Source organism: Sparus aurata, chromosome 7 (genome assembly GCF_900880675.1).
Source record: "Sparus aurata chromosome 7, fSpaAur1.1, whole genome shotgun sequence".
Taxonomy (NCBI): Eukaryota; Metazoa; Chordata; class Actinopteri; order Spariformes; family Sparidae; genus Sparus; species Sparus aurata.
Genome location: NC_044193.1, coordinates 12,981,706 through 13,000,474, shown reverse-complemented (window position 1 = coordinate 13,000,474; position 18,769 = coordinate 12,981,706). Strand labels below are relative to the sequence as shown.

The window sequence follows — 18,769 nt, the reverse complement described above, 5'->3', positions numbered from 1 at the left end:
CGCCGGATATAAACAAAGTAATACAATATGAATGTGTTGCCCTTTAAGGTCAGTTTGTTTATTCAGTTTATTCAGTCATGAAATTGAGGAGAGTCTGTTTATTTGAATTATTTAGGCATCAGTCAATGAAGATCTTTCTCTTTTGATGAGGTAACTAGCTAGCAGTTGTGAGTGGTTATTCTGGTGATACACAGTCCCTTATTATTACTTTTTTGTTGTTGTTGTGTGGTTTCGACAGGTTGCCAAATTCTTATTCATTGCACCTTTAACTTCAAACACACTTTCATTGAGTACAATGAACAAGTCGTTTACGTATTCATTATTCAGTCTTGTGGCTATTACTGTTTTTTAATTGTTTAATCTCTCTTAAATCCTGATTAGTGGAATGATGAGTGCTTTTATTGTGTTTTATTATGTCAGTGTTGCTATAAAATATGTTTCAACATGGATGTATTGTCTTAAATAAATATAAAATCAAATAAAATCTACCTGTGGGTACAGATAAAGTGACTTGAACAAGAACCCACTAGAGTGTTTCTACTTATCGGGACTGCTACTTTTACATAAAGCATCTGAATTCTACCACTGACAATAGTTACCTTGCTCTTAAATCTAATACCCTTCCCTCCTGCTCTCACACATGAAAATAATGACACAAGATTCAGGTGTTAACCTGAGCATTTATTGTTGTTGTTGTTGTTGGTTTTTTTGGGCGGGTACCTGTGTTTTCTGAATGGATGCTGGAAAACCCATCCTTTGATTTTTGCATAGGTCTTGCCTGTCAGCGGACGACTGTCCACTTTGGGGATGGAAAAATCAGTACATCACAAAAACCATGCAGAAATAGTGAAAGGCACAATCACCATACTGTAGATATCAGATACACCAAATTTTATATGTCTATATATTTCATTTTTATGGGGGGAGGGGTGTACTAATTGAGATGTAACATGGGCGAAGACCCCAAGTGTTTTTAAGCTGCCATCATTTCAGGGCACAACATAAAACATTTGAAACTCCCCAGACATTCAACGCCTTTCATTAAAAACATCCTATTGGTGAACTAATAACTATGTGGGAAAATACAAGCATATTGTACTTTTTTTATGATACATTTAATTTCTTTTTTTTTTCATATATTAACTGTCTCCTGCCTCATCCTTTCCCTGTCCACACACCATATAAGCTCAACACACCCGGTGACCACTCCCTCTCCCCACAACTGGATGACTTTCAATCATGAAACACACCTTTAAATAATCACACACAACATACTGAGGACAGATTTCCTGTTTACATGACACTGGTGAGAGAGAGGAGGAAATAAAAGTAAGGACAACAGGACAGGTTTGCAGCAGCAGATGGGTATCTGTGGTGACCTTAACATTTTACACACACGACTTCCACCTGTGATCTATCATTGTTGTTACCCTTTTTTCAATCTCTGCGTACCATTTTACAACAGGCAAATTAATTCAAACCTGGAGAAACAATCCGTTAGAATAATAAAAAGTGTATAATTGTTAGACTAATCACCTCAGATCCATCCCCTGCACCATTCAGAGGAATCAACAGGACACATAATAGTCATCTTTGAACAGAAAAAAGATCATACTCATAATAATATCATAAATTAACAGATATTGACAGATTTCTGAATAAAACAGAATCATGTATAGGATTATTGGAAGAAATAAAAAATATGTGGTTTGTGATTCAAGAGAAAATAATGTATCTCTCTTGTCTAGATGATGTAAAAGTGACAAGACATTTCAATTTTTATCAGACAATCATAAGTGAATCCGCAGACCCTCAATCTGTCCGTTCAAACACACCAGCACAGATCGTTTTTAAAGCCCATGTCAACGTACTGCATCCTCACCAGCATCCATACAGCCGAGTGCTGTGCTAAATGGACCCTCTGGAGGGCAGTGTTTGCCCATGGCACATCAACTCTGAGTCAAGTGCTGTTTTAATCTCAAAGAGATGAGACTGAAGTTGGGGCAAAGACACCACTTTTGGCCACTGAAATGCCCTCTTGATTTGATAATGAGCACAGAGGTGAGGCGGAGAGAGGATTCTCATTAGTCCCATCGGACGCAACGTTGTGGACTCAAGTCCTGAGAGGCTTTGACATCTATCGGAGCGTAATAAATTGTTTTTGTAATATTTACAAGGACAAATAAATGACCATTATTCATGTTCTTTTTCAAGAGTTTCTATCATTTAACGTGTCAGTACACCTTCTCACACACAATTTAAAATCAAAACGAAAAAAGAAAGAAAAAAAAACAAGCACACAGCACACTAAAACTTTGACTCACAAAAATGTATGACAGTGCAAACTTACATCCATGTCTCAAATAATTTACAAACATTAGTATACACTTCAGCACCATTGTTTACTATTGTTGTCGAATACATATCAGTAAGCTAGGTCATTAAGTGGACACTGTTAGTGCTGGATGTGCTAACTAGAAAGGGGCCGACGGTAACGGAGATGTTAGAGAGCAATGTGTCGCACATCCATAAGCAGGATGATAGTACTGGACGGGAGAAGATGGGTGTTGTTAGGATTTAGGGAGACATTTCTTCCCTTTCCTCCTAAAAGTTGCTGTAGTCAGTGTCGATGAAGGGAACTGATGTGTCGATAGGTTTTCTTTTTGGTGTTCATGTGGATAAGGGAAGATCACGGCACACACTGTGGATGGAAATGGCTGATGTGTGCCGGGCACTTAGTTTACAGACTGCACATTTAATGATCATTATGCAATGTATGATCCACAGGGAGCGATTTTTTTTATGTATTTGTTATGTTTAAAAGCCAAGCGTGTACTTTTCCCCATGTCTGACAGAAACAGGCTTTCTCTACTTACTTTGGTGGAACCATGCAGAGACAGAGACTGTAAAATAATGTTCTACATAATGAGCAGAAAAACAAATCTAACAAAACAAAATAAAGAGTCGCCATCAATACCGCTCCTCACCTACTATAACTTTTCATACCCTGTAACCCAAAGGCAAGCTCTGTATCTTTTCAACTCAACTCCATTATCAGTATTTCTACCATATATTCATAATGGGTTCCTACAACACCAATCCAAGATGCTTCATTTATTATACAGAGCAGCCACACAGAGGGTTAGTTAACACTTTTCCTATGACCATTTCCATGTTAAACACATCTACTTCTATTTCATCATTACTGTTTTATTTTTACTCTTTAGTCTGTTTTGCTCATACTCTCACCATCTTCTACTTGCCCCCACCCTCCACAAAGTGAGAGGAGAGAAATATCACAACATGTGCTTCCTGTGATGAAACAGGTCGCTTATCGTCCCTCGCCCTTGTTGGTGCTTTGCATGTTTAAAGACCAAACTGGGGAGAAACAAATGTCCAGTGATTTTCCTCTCACACTCGCCACACACGGTATAAGCCTTCCACCTTTACGAGATGAAAAAAAAAGAATTGCCTACAACATAAAGCTTCAAAGATGTGATGAGTTGTTTTTGCTGCAAAGATACTGAGGCTTATGTTGACTCTGTCTTGCTTTGTTTCCATCAGACATGTCTGAAAGTACACTTTCAGATCATTATTAATTGTTGAATTAAAAATAAAACAAATAAAAACTTGAGGCTGTCTCGAGGAAGAGTGAAAGATAAAAGCTTATTTAACTATGATAAAAAAAAAAATCAATAGAGCTCAACTTTTGTTGTTTTTCAGACATTATTGGTTCTAAGTATAACCTGTATAAATATTTTTTTAGTTGTTTGGATACTGCAACGGACGATAGTAATAAAGGTCTACACAGATCTACTCAGAGGGCTTGGTTCATATCAACAGAATGGGGCATAAAACTACCAGGTGTCACTAAACCAAAACAAAAAAAGCTTCTGGTCTACCAGTGTGTGTACCAGAGTGTGTTCTGATATAATGTGCACAAATGAAAGCAAGTATGCAGCGGGTGAATACAATTAACCATGTGTGTCTTGGAGTTGACTATGCACTACTAATGCCCTCAGAGTAAACGATGCCCCCTGGTTGCTGGGGAGCTTAGTGGCAGACGTTACGCTTGCTGGGCTGGTGAAGGAAGGTGTTTCTGGTGTGAGCTGCGTGGCGGGGGACCTGCTCCCTGGTGAGGTTCTGGCGTTGGAGGCGGTTGCGGCCCAGATGGCGCCGCTCGATGCGGGCTTTGCTACGCTGGACCCTGGCCACTTGGGTGACCTTGGCCAGAGCTCCAGCCTGGGCAGCTGCTCCACGGCTCACCCGGGTGGGCATAGTGCTGCGGGTAGCGGGGGCAGCAGCTGGTTCAGCCACTCGGCTGCAAGGGGAGAGGGGTAAAAAATGTGAGTATGGGTGAGATTATTGTGACAGTTGTTGTGATGCTGAAAAGGCAGGTGAAGGTGAAGTGTCGTGGGTGTAGAGAGGCTTTTTCTAACCTCACGCTGCTCGCCAGGCTGACAATGCTCTCCTCTCCCACCACAGACAGGTTGCTGTTGGAGACCATGGACAGGTTGTTGGAGGAGACGTACACGGACATGCTGGGGTGCTCGATGAGCAGGTCCTCCATCGGGCTGGCCTCCGCTGTGGCTCCCTCTGCAGTGAAACAGGGGGGAGGGGTGACAAACCAGCTCTCATCCATGCAGCCTCTCTCTGGGGCTGTCCTACTGCTACCCCCACTGCCCCCACACTCACTTCCAGAGCCAGGGGACATTGATGGGGTGGAGGAGGGCGTGGACAGTCTTGCCCGTCTCGGCAGGATCACGGGTGTAGTGGCACCCAAGTCTGACGGACTAGTGGTTGGACAATACAGGGGATCTGATGATGCTACAGCACCACGAGCCCGACCTTTATGTGTCCTACGGCGCTTGTGAGGCGCGCGGGGAACAGGGGCCGGGCTTTCAGTCCTTGTATGTGTGTCTTGGTGATTCGATTGGTTACTGTCTGGAAATGGTTGTGCAATCAGTGGGGCTCCCGTCTCATCCCCCACCTGCATCATGCAGTCAGACACTTCTGAGCAAATGGCAGCAATGAGATCGGGAGTATTTAAGGTGGGACGGTTGCAAAAATGATGCAAATGTGGAAGATTTTTCAAAAAGCCATGCGGGACGAAGGGGGCAATTTTTAGGGGATCACATACGCACGCGCACACATACCACCGTGGGGAATGTCAGGGTGTTTAAAAAAAATTGCAGGAGGGGAAGGAGGAGGGGGGGTAGGGAAACACAAAACATAAAAGAGTCACATCATTAGTTGTGTTGACCCTCTGAGGTTTTGATTATGTCAGTGACATAATGTTTGTCTTCTTGATTCTGCTGAATGGTACTTTTAATGTTGCTTTTGGTGTTTGGTTGGCTTCTGAACAGGCACCAAAGCAAATTCTCATACTCAATGATTGCCTTTGTCATGATTGAGATCATCAACAAAGAGGTAGGAGATGTGTGTCCAAAGAGAACTATGTGTTTCCATCATCTGACGGACAACACTGTTGGTGTGGCAGCCATATGAGTGAGCATCAGTGTAGCTGTGCCACGCCCCGACTGATTCCTCACCTCACCCCATCATCCCCCTCATTACTTCTACACCTCAAATGTTAGTAGCATGAACATGCAAAAGCATTTTCTTGGCTGCTTGAGTCTTTTAACATGAAACACATCATCATCATTTCATAGTTTCGATATGGCTCTGAAACGCCTCCACTCCCTCTGTTGAGACTCACCAGGCAGGTTGACGAGCATCCATCCCTCCTCGTCGGCCTCCGTCACACAAGGTTTGGGTCCCTTCAGCTCAGCCGCCACCTCTTCTACCTCCCCGAACAACAGGTTGCTCAGGCGTTGAAACATGACTGCTCGTTTTGTCAAGTATTGATGACTCAGGTGCTTTTTTTGTTGTCCACAAAGAAAAAGCTGTAGCTGCCTTTTTGAATTTATTATTTGTATTTACGTATCACTTGTTGCTGTTTTATGCAATTGTTTGTCTGATTTTCTTTAGTCTCTCTCTTTTTTTTTTTTGTTCAATTGAAGCCCTTTGCTGGATTTCGGTTTTGACAAACAGGAGTGGACAGGCTTCTGTAGTGCAAATGTAAGGTTTCACTTGGTTTGGAACAAAGGCCTGGACAGAGAGAGGGAGAGAGAGAGAGAGAGAGAGAGAGAGAAAAGGATGGTTAGTGGCAATGACAAGATAAAATGCTTCAATGCAAGCACAATTTTGTTTAAAAAGACAACAAAAAAAGGAAGTTAAATATTGTGTTAATTTCCTGCTGCATAGTCAGGACACATTAGATAAGAAATGTCAGTGAGCAATGTGTGTGGTAAGGGGTTATTTCAAGATACTTTACAGCAAGTAGGAACCATACTAAGGACTCAAACCTTAAACATTTTGGCTTTTTCTGATGACAGGTTAACATAAAAGAACATGTTATAATAATCACTTTCTAGACTGATAGCTTGCATGTCAGATTAGCTGGGAGTCTATATCTGCTTTTTTATTGCTGTCATTGACCCGCTGCATCTGTACTGAATGCTGATGAAAGAGGTGAGAATGAACCAAAACAGCAAAATTGCTGTGACAAAACAGCAACTCGATTATCTCTAAAACTCTGTACAGCTGAGTGAAATGGCAGTGACCCATTTCACAGACAAATATTTATCGTTAGTATAAAATGATTGTTCATAGCCGCGTTAAAGCTCGATGATGATTCCGTCAGTACTTAGAGTACTAAGAGTAAAGCACAACTGCTAGGGCCATTAAACCTGGACAGGGATATGAGACAAAAAAAAAACGAAATATGAGTCATGAGATTTCCTTACGGCAGTGCCGATATTTACAGCCTGTATTTAACATGGTGCCATCCATTTAAACTTTCTCAGGATGATGACCCAGCTAGGGGCTTGTGGACAATAGCTGAACTCCCTTCCCCCAACAAAATCTTAGATAACCAATCAGCACAGCCTCAGGACAGATGGACAGGCTGGAGAGGGAATGGAGGAGGTGAAAGGAGGTGATACAAAGAGTCTCAGCAAGTCAAACAAAGTGAGTGCAAGACAGACACACTGGGACAGAAGGTACTGAGGCAAAGGAAAAGTGATGATGTAATGTTGAGCAGATGTTTGATCAGCCATCGCTTACATGACAAACTGTTGTTCAAATGCCGAGTTCTGTTTACTCAAACTGAGTGACTGCAGTGACGGCAGAGATCACAGAGTGAAGAATACTTCACCTGCTGACACACTCATTCTGAATTATAAGGTGGAGCTGGTTTCTTCTCAGATTTCTAAATTCCAGATCATCACCCTTTTTTCTGGATTAGTTGTTTGACCCACAGTCTCATCTGTCTTTACTTTCTCATGGAAATCTGATATGTGCTGCTATTAAATCAAGAAAGACATAAGTTAATAGTGATAAAGGAGCACAGATTAAAAGGTGAAACAAAGCGAGAGATTTAAATAAGGAGCACAGAGACATGGAAGGAGATCCGCATGGATGGGTGCTCGCTGGGAAGCTGACACTTTCTGTCCTTATTTGGAGAATCACCATGGCCACCAGGAACTTAAATGGAAGAGAAATCCCAATTGCACCCATACAGAGACAGGGCATGCTTTCGGGATTTCTCATGTCAGATGGAGTAATAATTATTTTAAAGACTGTTTTTATGGGTGTAAGCTTAAAATACCAAGGGAACATGACAGATGAATGAACAAGGGGAGAAAATAGCGGACAAAATCTGCAAAGGTGGAACCCTATTTCTAAAAAATAAAGAAATTGCTTTGACCCGACCGGATAAAAAAGCTCTCAGCTGTATTTTTTAAGGACTCTGGGTTACAAGAGTTCATGTTGACTCATTTTTCTAGGTCATGTGTTTAAAATCCTGTCGAGCGAATTAAATAAAAAGGCCCACGGTTGTTATGTTTTGGAGATTTTGCATAGGAAATCCAAAAAGATACCATGAACCCAGTTTGAACTGAAGTGCGGCGGCCCATCCTCAACACTGAGACTGAATGCATTCCTGGTCTAGCAGAAACTTAAGTCATGAGACCATGACGAAAAAATTGGGATGAACAAAATCTGGGTGGAAGGACCCGGGGGCTTCTTTGCATAAGGTGTGGCAGACATCCATAAAAAACACATTCAACAGGGAAAACATGGAGCGCTTCCCTGCTAAAACACTTTTATCAGTTTGGTGACTGTGGCAGCTAATTCAGGGCTATCTGACTGGAGTAAATATAGCTATTGATACTGCTAATAAAGGGCAAATAACCACAGCTGATATGGCTTCTATCCTGGGGAAGACACTTCCTGAATAAATGTTGTGTAAAAAGCATTACCTAACAACTAACACCGATACATGTCCTTTGAACTGCTTATCTATTACATGAGAGAAAGCAGAGGGACAGATGTGCAGCATTTATTGCAGTTGAGACAATGTAAGCTATATATTATGTTAATCTGACTGGGGGTCAGTCCTCAAACTTCTTTTAACAGCTGTATTTCCTTATTTTTCTATACAGTACAGGAACTGTATTTCGACATTAATTAGTGGTGGAACCGTGTTGTACATACTTGTTGTACATTATTTGTTATTGTAAATGCTAATTTGATAAGAAAGGCAGTTTTTAATTACAGTTTTAGGGTGCCTTTTAAACATCTGGCAGGAATCAAAAGTTAAAATTATCCATACTGTCCTGTGCAGAATCAGAAATACTTTATTGATCCCTGAGGGGGAAGTTGGGTACATAACAGTTGCTCCATCTAGAATAGAAATATCACACTATATATGAACAAGATATAAATAGAGAGAAATAATAAGATATGAGAGTAAGTTAGAATAAAATATCTTTAAGCACTAAAAATTCCCTGAAAACATTCCAACTCAGATTCTACCCTATTCTTGTACGCATGAGGTGCGCTGGCAGGTCTTATTTTGTGTTTATTTTTTCCAAATGTTATCGCATTAACTGATGGTGGCGGTGTGTTGAACTATTTTGTGCATATTTATTATATTGTAAATATGAATTTGATAGACTTTATAACATTTTTAGGTTGTCGATTTTAACATCTAGAGAGGAATAAAGGTGAAAATTAACCATCTAAGACTTTTTTTTTATAGTTCTCTTTATCCCTGTTAATCAGTGAGCAACCTTCCTTTAAAATAAACTGATAAATCCAAATGTAGCATAATGAGGAGAGTGCAAAAAAACACTTCTAATGTCTTCTTGAAGGTTATATTTAAATATCTATAAACACTATGAATACAATTTTACAGGCACACCTGCACATCCTAAAATATAAAAAAAGGACCTTGAATTATGAATCTTTCTTATGACACTGGTCTTTAAAAAAGAAAAAAAAAGTAGGAGGAGGAGCGGAGCGGGGTGGGAGGGGACTCACGAAATAAAAACAAGACGCCTGTGACGTCGCGCGTACGTCACTGATGCTGACAGAGAGGCTCCAACCTAGTTGACGACCGGAGAGGGGAGAAAAAAGAGATCTGGAGCGCAAATATAGCGAAAATTCAACATATTACAACCCTCTACGTGCGACCTACATAGCTTTTTATATCTTATTTGCGTTTTGCGACACGATAATGAAATCAGCCAGTGTGTGAATGGGTGCTATTGTCGACAGTCATCGTCTGGAGTTGATGTGGGGAAAAAAAAAAAAAAAACTCTCATAGCAACAATGTTGACATTTGAAAAAACACAAAGACACCTTTGAGTTGATTAAGGGGAAAAACATTAGATGGTAAAACATCGACCTCTGCCTGTGACAGTCGAGTGACCGACAGGAGAAGAAGACTTTCTGGAGGGTATCGAGGTTAAACATGAATTATCCGTATAAGCTGCACTGAAGGGTCAAAGCAATGACAGCTGTGGCTCAGCGACACTGCACGAAAAGACATCGACTGGAGAGGCGATGCAATGACTTTGACTCTTATTCCGCTATATTCCCACTGTATTTACAGATAAAGCCCCCTCAGCCTACATACAAGGTCCGCCTCCCAGAAAAAAACATCAACATCCGCCATCGACTCGACTCCACATCAGCATTTTGGTGCAATTTACACAACATATGTCCGCTGGCACCGTGTGGGATGTACATACAAGCAGGCTGGTGTCATTTTTCAGGATATAGGACGTCGAATAGACCTAATTAAGCCGTGTGGTTTGGGCTGTTACAGCCTTCTGCTTTCAAATCTATTCCTGACCTAATAATAGGTCATCACGAATTACAACGCACAGCAAAAAATAGCCAACGACACAGTGACCGATGAGGCAGTTTTTAGTCTGCATCTCCTCTAAATTCATGATGGCTGATGGATATTTTCTGTATCTTATTTAGGAATGCAGCCGCTTGTAGCTTGACACCCCTACAGACACAAAACACACACAGGTATCAGATTAATGAAAAAAAGCGAATAAAAAAATATCTTACCTGCCTTTGCAATGTTATTCAAGTTGTAAACGAGATCTCACACACAGTAGAAACGACAACAAATTTTAAAGCATAGCTTTAGATAGTCTTTAAGTGAGGTAGTTAAAACACCATCATACAAAAATAAAAGGCTTTCTTCTCAGAAGAAGGGCTTCGTGTAAAAAATGTTACACGGATGTTTTTCAGATCATAACATCTGCAGCTTTTATTTTATCCTCCTCTCTATTTTTTCTCCGCTGCAGATTTTTTCCTCCTGTTTATTGCTGCCTCCAGCTGATCCTCGGATCAGAATGTAAAACGTACAAAACAGCTGATTGTGAGATCACAATACGCTCGGCCCCGCCCTCGCCCCGCCCACACCAAACCGAACCAGCCAATCAGAATATTACACAAGCCACAAGCCAGAGCCTTCTTGGTAACACGGTGGGGGCTGGGCGAGAGGAGCTGTCAACCTGCACCCAGATGGAAACGATGACTTTATACAGAGACTGATCTCGGATCAGCTTTTACTTTCATCATCCGCTCTGCTCTGGGTCAGGGCTGGGGGGAGGGTAAACTGATCCCGAGTCTGTGCTCACATAGCACGAAATATAAGGCTTTTATAATAAGGAAATATGAAAATCTGTTGACAGACAAAGTGATTACATTGTCAACGTGGTGTTTTAATTAAATTCAGCCAGCTACAGGAAGAAGAGCAAAGAGCTGTAAAGCAGTTACATCAACTCCTGGATGGACTTTGGCCCTCAGACACAGACAGTCTCTTTTATCCTTATCTTTGTGTTATATAATTTATCATGTGGAAAGTTGTATTCAAATATTAAACTGCATCATTTCATCTTGATCAATACTGACAAACATAGTTTTTAAAAGTTTATCTGCTTTTCATGTTCCTATCTCTCTTCGGAGTTATAAAAGTAATCATTTACTGAAAGTAATGCTCATGTTAACCTTGAATATTCAAATTTTCTAACAGTTCCACTTCACAAACTACATTAGTTTTCCTGGTCCAGGGATGCTGGTGCTGTTACTTTAAATTGCATTTGTAAATAGACCTCTTCCCCCTCCCCCCTCAACATCATTCTTTTCACTCCGCCTCAGTGGGAAGGGACTCCACGTGCCACTCATCCTCCACCAGCCAATCAGACCTGCCTTTTCTGAATGCAGCATTTGAGTAACCAATGAGCTGGTGGAGAGGTTTTGAAGAAACCCCTGGTGGTCACTTCTCTGCTCTGCAGTCTCTGAGAATACCCACTGCCTTTTATTACTGCAGATTGTGCAAACTGGTGACTGTTGATATAAATGTGTGTGTGTGTTTTCCTGTGTCCTTTTGTGTGTAAATGCATAATCCCCCACTTTATTGTGTTGATAACCTAGATGTGTGTGTCTGTGTGCATGTTTATGTCCACATATGCACCAGAATGCTGGCATTGTGGAAGAGGAAATTCCTTTGGTAAAGCTGAAGAGCACTTCAACACTATTTATAGTTGAATTATCTCTAACGTCTGGCCATGACGACTAGTTTTCAAGAGCTTTCAGGATATTTACTAGTCTTGAAAAATATCTTTTGTGTCTAATCCATCTTTAATTCAAGGTTGCTCCTGGCTTAAGGACAATAAAATGGCACAAAATGGGACAAGACTTTCCAAATCTCCACAGAGACCTGTCCCCACCATAACATCCTGAACAAAACTGTTGCACTCAGCGGACGGGCTGTGTTCCAAGCTGATAGTGTTCAGGATAAGGAGAGATGGACTCCTGTTTAACGTCATTGATGCTTGGTGCTCAATCCCAGGCAAAGCTGATGGACAGTGTTTACCAGATGCTGAATTTTTATGTGAAGATGTCGACCAAATGATCATCACCTTCCCGTTGATATCGTCTAGAATCAAGCAGGAAACAAATTTTAAAAATGCACTATGCAACCAAGTGTTGTATAACGACAATGAATCACCCTGAACATTGAACTTTGAGGCAGGTTCAAGTTTGTTTGGAATCCAAGTCCAATGCCTCAGAACTTCTAGACAAGAGCTCTTTTTGATCGATTACTTTATATGTACATGGTTATATCCAAAATACTTAATTATAGGCTACCAAATATGATTTTGCAATGTTTTTGTGTGATATATTTTCTTTTTGTTCCACCTTGCCAAAGTAAGCTACTTGTCAAGAAGATACTGTAGTCACTGCATACAGATGGAAGAATACCTGTACTGTCTACTCTAGCCTAACTTTCAACATAATTTAATTTGGGGATTATAATGCAGAAAAAGATCCTTTTATTTCATTGATGTCTTTTTAGAAATTAGCTTATTAGTCAAAATTGACTTAGCAATACATTCTTGCTCTCAACTACAAAAATTAGTTTTGAGAAGAGATTCAAACTCAGAATTGTAATATTTACAATATTAATGAGGTAATAATACAAACTCAGAATTATTTATTTTCTCCACAACTGAATAAACAAGCTGTTCTCAGAGGAAAATAACGTCCCCAGAACACCTTTTGAGGCCAGAAAGTTGGTAAGGTCTGCCACATATACACAAAGTGAAACAACATCACATTGTGTTGTCCTTGAAGATCAGTTTGTTTATTCAGTCATGAAAATGAAGATAGTTTGTTTATTTATTTAGTTTGTTTCCCCTCTGATTCAGATGTATTCCCCCAAACTACGCAGGGCACCTTTAATGGTAATTTAGAGTCTGTAACTTCCTGGAAAACAATACAAAAAATGTGGATAACACAACCAGCACTGTTCAACAAATACATCTTTTTTTTTCCCCTTAAATTTTTATGACATTGTCATGGATGTGTAAAAAGACACCATCCTGCCAGAGCAAATTGAATGCTACAGCTACTGTAAACACCTATCAATATCCTTGAACAGTCTCTCCCTGGCTGCCTGTTTTATAGGAAACATGTAAATATGCTGAGGAAGATCCCCACAGGCTGTTTCATGGAAACCTTAAATTGTAAAACATCCTGTTTGATAATACATGTGATAGGCGCAATGCATGTGAGCAATAAGGCTTGGCTGTGTGACTGGATATCTAGTACACCAATTTAAAAAATGAACCACACCTAGCAGGGGTGATTCTCCAGATGCCTGTGGGTCTCAAACAGACAACTTCTTTTTCCGCCTTAGATTTCGTCATGTTGCTACCACAGCGGTAAGAGGCAACAGCAAGCGTCCGGCACAGTACGAGCTCTCTAAAGGCAGGATGATAAGGTTTCAACCTATACATTTACCAGGTGCTTGGCAACTCACGATGACAGACACACAACAGTGCAGACATTCACCCCGCAGGGATGATGGTGATATCCAAACCTCGGTAACACAGCGAACGCAAACATACAGCAGGAACAGTTTGTGCATCTGTGCTCGTGTTTGTGTGTGCTTTGTGTTATCACACTAATCAGGAGAACTCACCAGTGGAACTTGTTCCGACATGTCCCTTGTTGCCACATCTGTACCTTTCATGCACAATGAATCAATTCAAGATATTTGTAGCAATTATCCTGACATGGATGGGATAACAACCATTTAATTCATGGTTTAACTCGGCCTTGAATTCACTGCTCAAGGACACAGAGAGAGAAGAGGTTATGGTTTTCCATCGTCTGCCTCTCTTTTCCTTTCTTTATCCATGCCAGAGCTTTCACTGAAGTTGCCGGGCTTCAAAGGATTCCCACAGATTCCCGAGCCGGTTGGAGAAATAGGTGAAAGGTCACAGCAGTCCCTCCCCTCTCTCTCGCGGCGTGTGGTCACGTTCATGAATGTGACATGCAGCTCGAGTTTGACAGCATGCCTGCCCTCGGCCCAGCTGACACGGCTCAGTAAGGCATGTGCTTTAAAGCAGATGGCTCCTGTTATGTTTGTTGTTAAAGACTGAGGTGTGGCAATGGGCAGGTTGACTCAGAAGTCCACCACATAACGAAGTAAGTTGTTTGTGGGAAGCTATTTGACGACTCATCCCTTCCTGAGAGGCGTGGGGTGTTTACCAACACGCAACGTTTCCAGAGGCACCTTACATTCTCCACGTTGTTGTATTTGTTTTTTGTTTTTAACCATAGTCTGCTGGCTTAATTTCCTGCGTTTGATCGTCACAAGGGGATACCTGTCTGTTGGGGTGCATTTTTTAAAAAAAAGAGAAGCCTTGAAAACATAGAAAAGAAAGAAACTACTAAAGGTGTGTCCTCTTGTTACATCAGCAAACACCCACGATTCAGTCGTCACACTATAATGAATCATACCACTTCACCCTTAACTTGAACTTCAAAACTGTCCCAAATTCCATTTTTTCTAAATATGGCTTCTTGTATAACCTTAGCGACCTCTTTTTCCTCTGCTCTCTTGTCTTTATTTTTGGTGCCTCTCTCTACTCTCTTCTCTCAGGCCTCTCTCCATGCCCCCTACATAGCTGGCTGCTGGCAGATGATAAGCCGGCAGCCCCAGTAGATACAGCGTCAGACCTTCCTCCTGCCTAACCACCTCCCCACAGTGCCAGCAGCAGTGTTTATTACCTGCTGCATATGACATAGTCAAGCTGCTCAGGTTGCAGATCTCTGTTCAGTTACAGCACTCTATATAGTTTGATATTTTGGGAGACATGCTAATTAGTTTTTCTGAAGAGAGTTGGATGACAGCACGCCACTCGCATGCCTGTGCATCAACTTTGGAGCTCGAGCAAGGAGGCAATTAGCTTAGCTTAGCTTAGCTTATCTAAAGGACTGGAAGAGGGGGCAGCAAGCCTGGTACAATTCAAAGCTTAAAGCAACATTATGTAACTTTCTGTAACCCTTAGGATAACAGCCTCAAAATCGTGTTGATGGTAAAGTGTCTTGTATTAGGGTGAATAATGTCTTGGTCTCAGCAACTCGGCTCCCATCACTTGTTTCTGCATTATGTAACCTCAGTGAGAGGCTGGGATCACACTGTTACATACATGTTTACTTCACAATATCAGTTTTCAAGACGAAATGAGTTTTGTTTGTAGTTGGCACCTACACTATATCGTCCAAATTGTTACAGACTCAGTTTCAGAAGTGTGTAACTTCTTATCACTGGCTTACACTAGAAATGAGCTGCGGCTAGTTGCTTTGTCACTTGTAGGCTGAACTTACCTTAGAGTCTCAGCTGAGTTGAAAGCACAGCAGTGCTTCCAGTTTAGCATGTTAGTTTGTTAGCATATCTTGATTAAATACAACCAGGCCAGGGATATTTCATTTCATGTTTGGGAGCACAATAAACGCAAAAGTTTCAAAGCAGAAATTTGTGAAGGGGACTCTGATGCCAAAAAGTACTGTTGTATAAGAAATGCTGATGTCTAGCTATTACTGAACAACACTAGATAATAAAAAGCATGTTAAAAGTTGCTGAGTACCAATATGTTGTTTGACTTGATGCACAAGTTTCACTCGTTTGATAAGACGCTACAACTTGTTTTTCTTACATTCTGGTTTGTGTGTGCATTTAACAAACAGGACATGTTATGCTAATTGGGGTACGGCAGGTGTATTTTGGACTTTGTAGAAAGCTAAGCTATTTGTATGTTCCTGTTTACATTTGTAAGAGATCAGATTGTATCAATCTTCTATTTGAACTGTTAGGAAGGAAGTGATTAAGGGAATTTTCCACAAATGTCAAACCAGTCATTTAAAACACTGGTCAAGTATCTGTGTCAACATCAGAATATCCAGATTATTGAATCTCTCGGGGGAATGTGGAAAAAATACCATGCACAAAAAGTCCAACAGTTGACTCATGCAGCTGTATGCCTCAAATGCTGCCGGCCCTTGATGTTTGATCCAAGTTTGTTTACGTGCGCTATGTGTGTGTGCTATGTGTGTGTGCTATGTGTGTGTGAGAACGTGGGGGAAAGTAGCAGAGTACTTTTACTTAGGTACTATTCTTCAGTACAATTATGAGGTACTATCTATATTTGACTTCCATTTCGATCACATTACATTGCCGAGGCAAATATTGCACATTTTCTTGATGGTTTCTATTTAGTTTTCATATTAAGGTTTAACATCCAAAACATATAATATGCTTACAAATATAACAGTTTGTTGGATTACCAGTTAGTCAGTCAACAGGAAATTCATCTGCAATTATCTGGATAGTTAATGAATAGTTTCAAGACTTATTTCAGGGGAAAATGATAAAAAGTCACTTGTCCAGCTTCTCACTTTGTTGACTGGCTTCTTTGTTCCTCAAACTGAAAAATTTCAGGTTTTGGTCTTGCAGATATTGCAAGAGGTTTATTCTTTTAAGACCAAATCATAAAATGGGCTTTATGTAACAATTTGTAGCAATTTAAATGTATCAGTTTTTTCTTGATTGATGTGAATGGTTTGTAATGTGACTTAAAAAATTAGACCTTCGCTGTCAGTCTCAGTTGCCTTTACAAGCAAGCCCCCAGGCTCTGAAGCCAGTTTCTGTAGTGGCCAAACCCTGCAATTAAATCATCACGTGATGCACTACGGGCCTAAAAAGACTTTTTTCCCATAAGCTTACATTGTGCAAGAAACATCTGAGTGTCACAAACCCCTCAAAAGGACTCATGTCACTATCAGAATTTAAGTCGCACAATTACATTATCCAGAAGTTCTGCTGGCAGAAGTCTCTCGTGTGTACCTTCTATGGGCTGCACAACAAGAACTATCCAGGTATTTCCATACCCCGGAAGTCGAGCTTTTTTGGCTTCAAAACGCCACTGAGCAGCATTCGTAGGAATGAATGAGGCTCCATCTCAAGATTTAAACCTTCTTGTATACAAGCCTGCGGGCTAGGCCTCCATCCTAGGATGTGTCTGTATGTTCTCGAGTGGCTGGCCTCATTGCCTCTCTCTGCTGCGCTAACAGAGAGCAACAGTAGCTAACATTAGTTTAGAGATGGAGTCCGCTAACATAAACTTACTTCAAGCACGTCGACGTTCCACAGAGCCCCTTGAATTGATGAATTGAGAGAAAAACCTGCATATCAAACTCCCAGAAGGTATAAAACGTAAACCTCAGCTAGCTACAGCAGTAAAATGCATCAGTGTTAACAATTTAATATTGTAATATATATTTTTCAGTTGCTGGGCCGTACTTTCAAATGGATACCTTCACATTAACACGCCATCCTCTTTTGGTACTGTCCACTGTACTGTCTGGAGGTCAGCGGCCTTAGATAAAGAATTTCTTTCTGCATCTCATATTGCATACAGCCTGTCTGTACATGCTGCCCTCAGCAGCACTCGCCAGTCCCAAGATAACCCTCCACCCTGCACATACATAACACCTGACTACTATTCCTTACTCAGCACAGGCTCAACTTGGTGGGCTCCTGTAACCAGTCCAAATTCACATAACAGCAACAACAACAGAGCTGATATCAACCAGTGTCCCTCCCTCTTCCTCCCGGGAGACCCCTCCGCAGGCCGGAGCATCTCATTCTGCAGACAGAGGACGGAGGTGTTAGTCTCTCACCCTTTCTCTCCTTCCTTCCTACCTTCCTCAGCTCTCCCAAAGCCCTCATGCCATGCGTTCATCCCATGGGTCTGTCCCTACAAGGCTTAAGCAAACAGGGCCTGGAAGTAGTGTCCTTGGCAAGGGTGTGCTGATAAACACAGCATAAGTGAGGACAGGCTGTGCTCTGCAGAGGGGAATGACAGCACCTCGTTCACGCTCCCCTGAAGGATGAGACATAACGAGGGAGCTATTTTCAAGCCCTCAGAGGATCAGGGTACCTTGAGTGATTAAAAAGCGTTTTCGCCTACATGTTGGGGTTATTGTGTTGTTATGTCCATGTCTGCAACAGTCTTTCATGATATTTGTCCTCATAATCTAATCAAACACTAATTTGTACCTTCCCCTTCAAAGTAAGCGTGGGAAGAGGAGCCCCTCGCTCACATGCGTGTCCCCTGAGTATAAACCAAAACATGACCTGCGGGCTTAAAATAGCAAGGATTAAATCAAAGAAAACTGAGCGACAAAAAAAGGCAGCTTCTTTTCCGTTCATCCACCCTGACGTCCTGTGTTTACAAACCACGACTATAAACAGCTGGCAGTCTCTTCTGGGAGCACTTAAGGGCTTTTTTAACCCATTCAAAAAATGTCACATCTTCGCATCTAACTCTAACACACACACACACACACACACACACACACACACACACACAGGACTGGGTCAAGGGGTTGACAGCAGGGTAAAGTCGTGACCTGAAGTTACATAACTTGGCCCAAGGCAGAACAAAAATATTCCCCCTCCACGGTCCTCTCCTGTTACAGGAATCCAGCAGCGTTAGGTAATGTTAAGCTTTATATACGTTTGACTTGTGCATTTCTACCAGTA

General features: G+C 41.3%; 1 protein-coding gene across 4 annotated transcripts; it reads right to left on the bottom strand.

The window, feature by feature from the left end:
- Positions 1–660: 660 nt before the first annotated feature.
- Positions 661–10,759, bottom strand: tp53inp2b (tumor protein p53 inducible nuclear protein 2b). Of its 4 annotated transcripts, XM_030422772.1 has the most exons (5): positions 10,432–10,759; positions 5,720–6,111; positions 4,696–5,013; positions 4,440–4,596; positions 661–4,321 (listed from the first exon to the last, which is right to left on the bottom strand). In XM_030422772.1, the coding sequence occupies exons 2-5, from the start codon at positions 5,841–5,843 to the stop codon at positions 4,054–4,056; spliced, it is 867 nt and encodes a 288-aa protein (XP_030278632.1). In that variant the 5' UTR covers positions 5,844–6,111; positions 10,432–10,759; the 3' UTR covers positions 661–4,053. The 4 variants fall into 4 exon arrangements, with proteins under 4 accessions (XP_030278632.1, XP_030278630.1, XP_030278631.1 ...); XM_030422770.1 differs by having other exon boundaries at positions 4,440–5,013; XM_030422771.1 differs by having other exon boundaries at positions 4,440–5,010.
- Between the last annotated feature and the right edge of the window lie 8,010 nt (positions 10,760–18,769).

Bases quoted from the DNA above. Each gene is read 5' to 3' on its own strand.
- tp53inp2b (XM_030422770.1), bottom strand. From the start codon at position 5,843: ATGTTTCAACGCCTGAGCAACCTGTTGTTCGGGGAGGTAGAAGAGGTG. The intron at 5,014-5,719 runs GTGAGTCTCAAC...CCATTTGCTCAG, and splicing joins GATGCTCGTCAACCTGCCTG to AAGTGTCTGACTGCATGATG. The intron at 4,322-4,439 runs GTTAGAAAAAGC...CTCCCCTTGCAG, and splicing joins AGCCTGGCGAGCAGCGTGAG to CCGAGTGGCTGAACCAGCTG.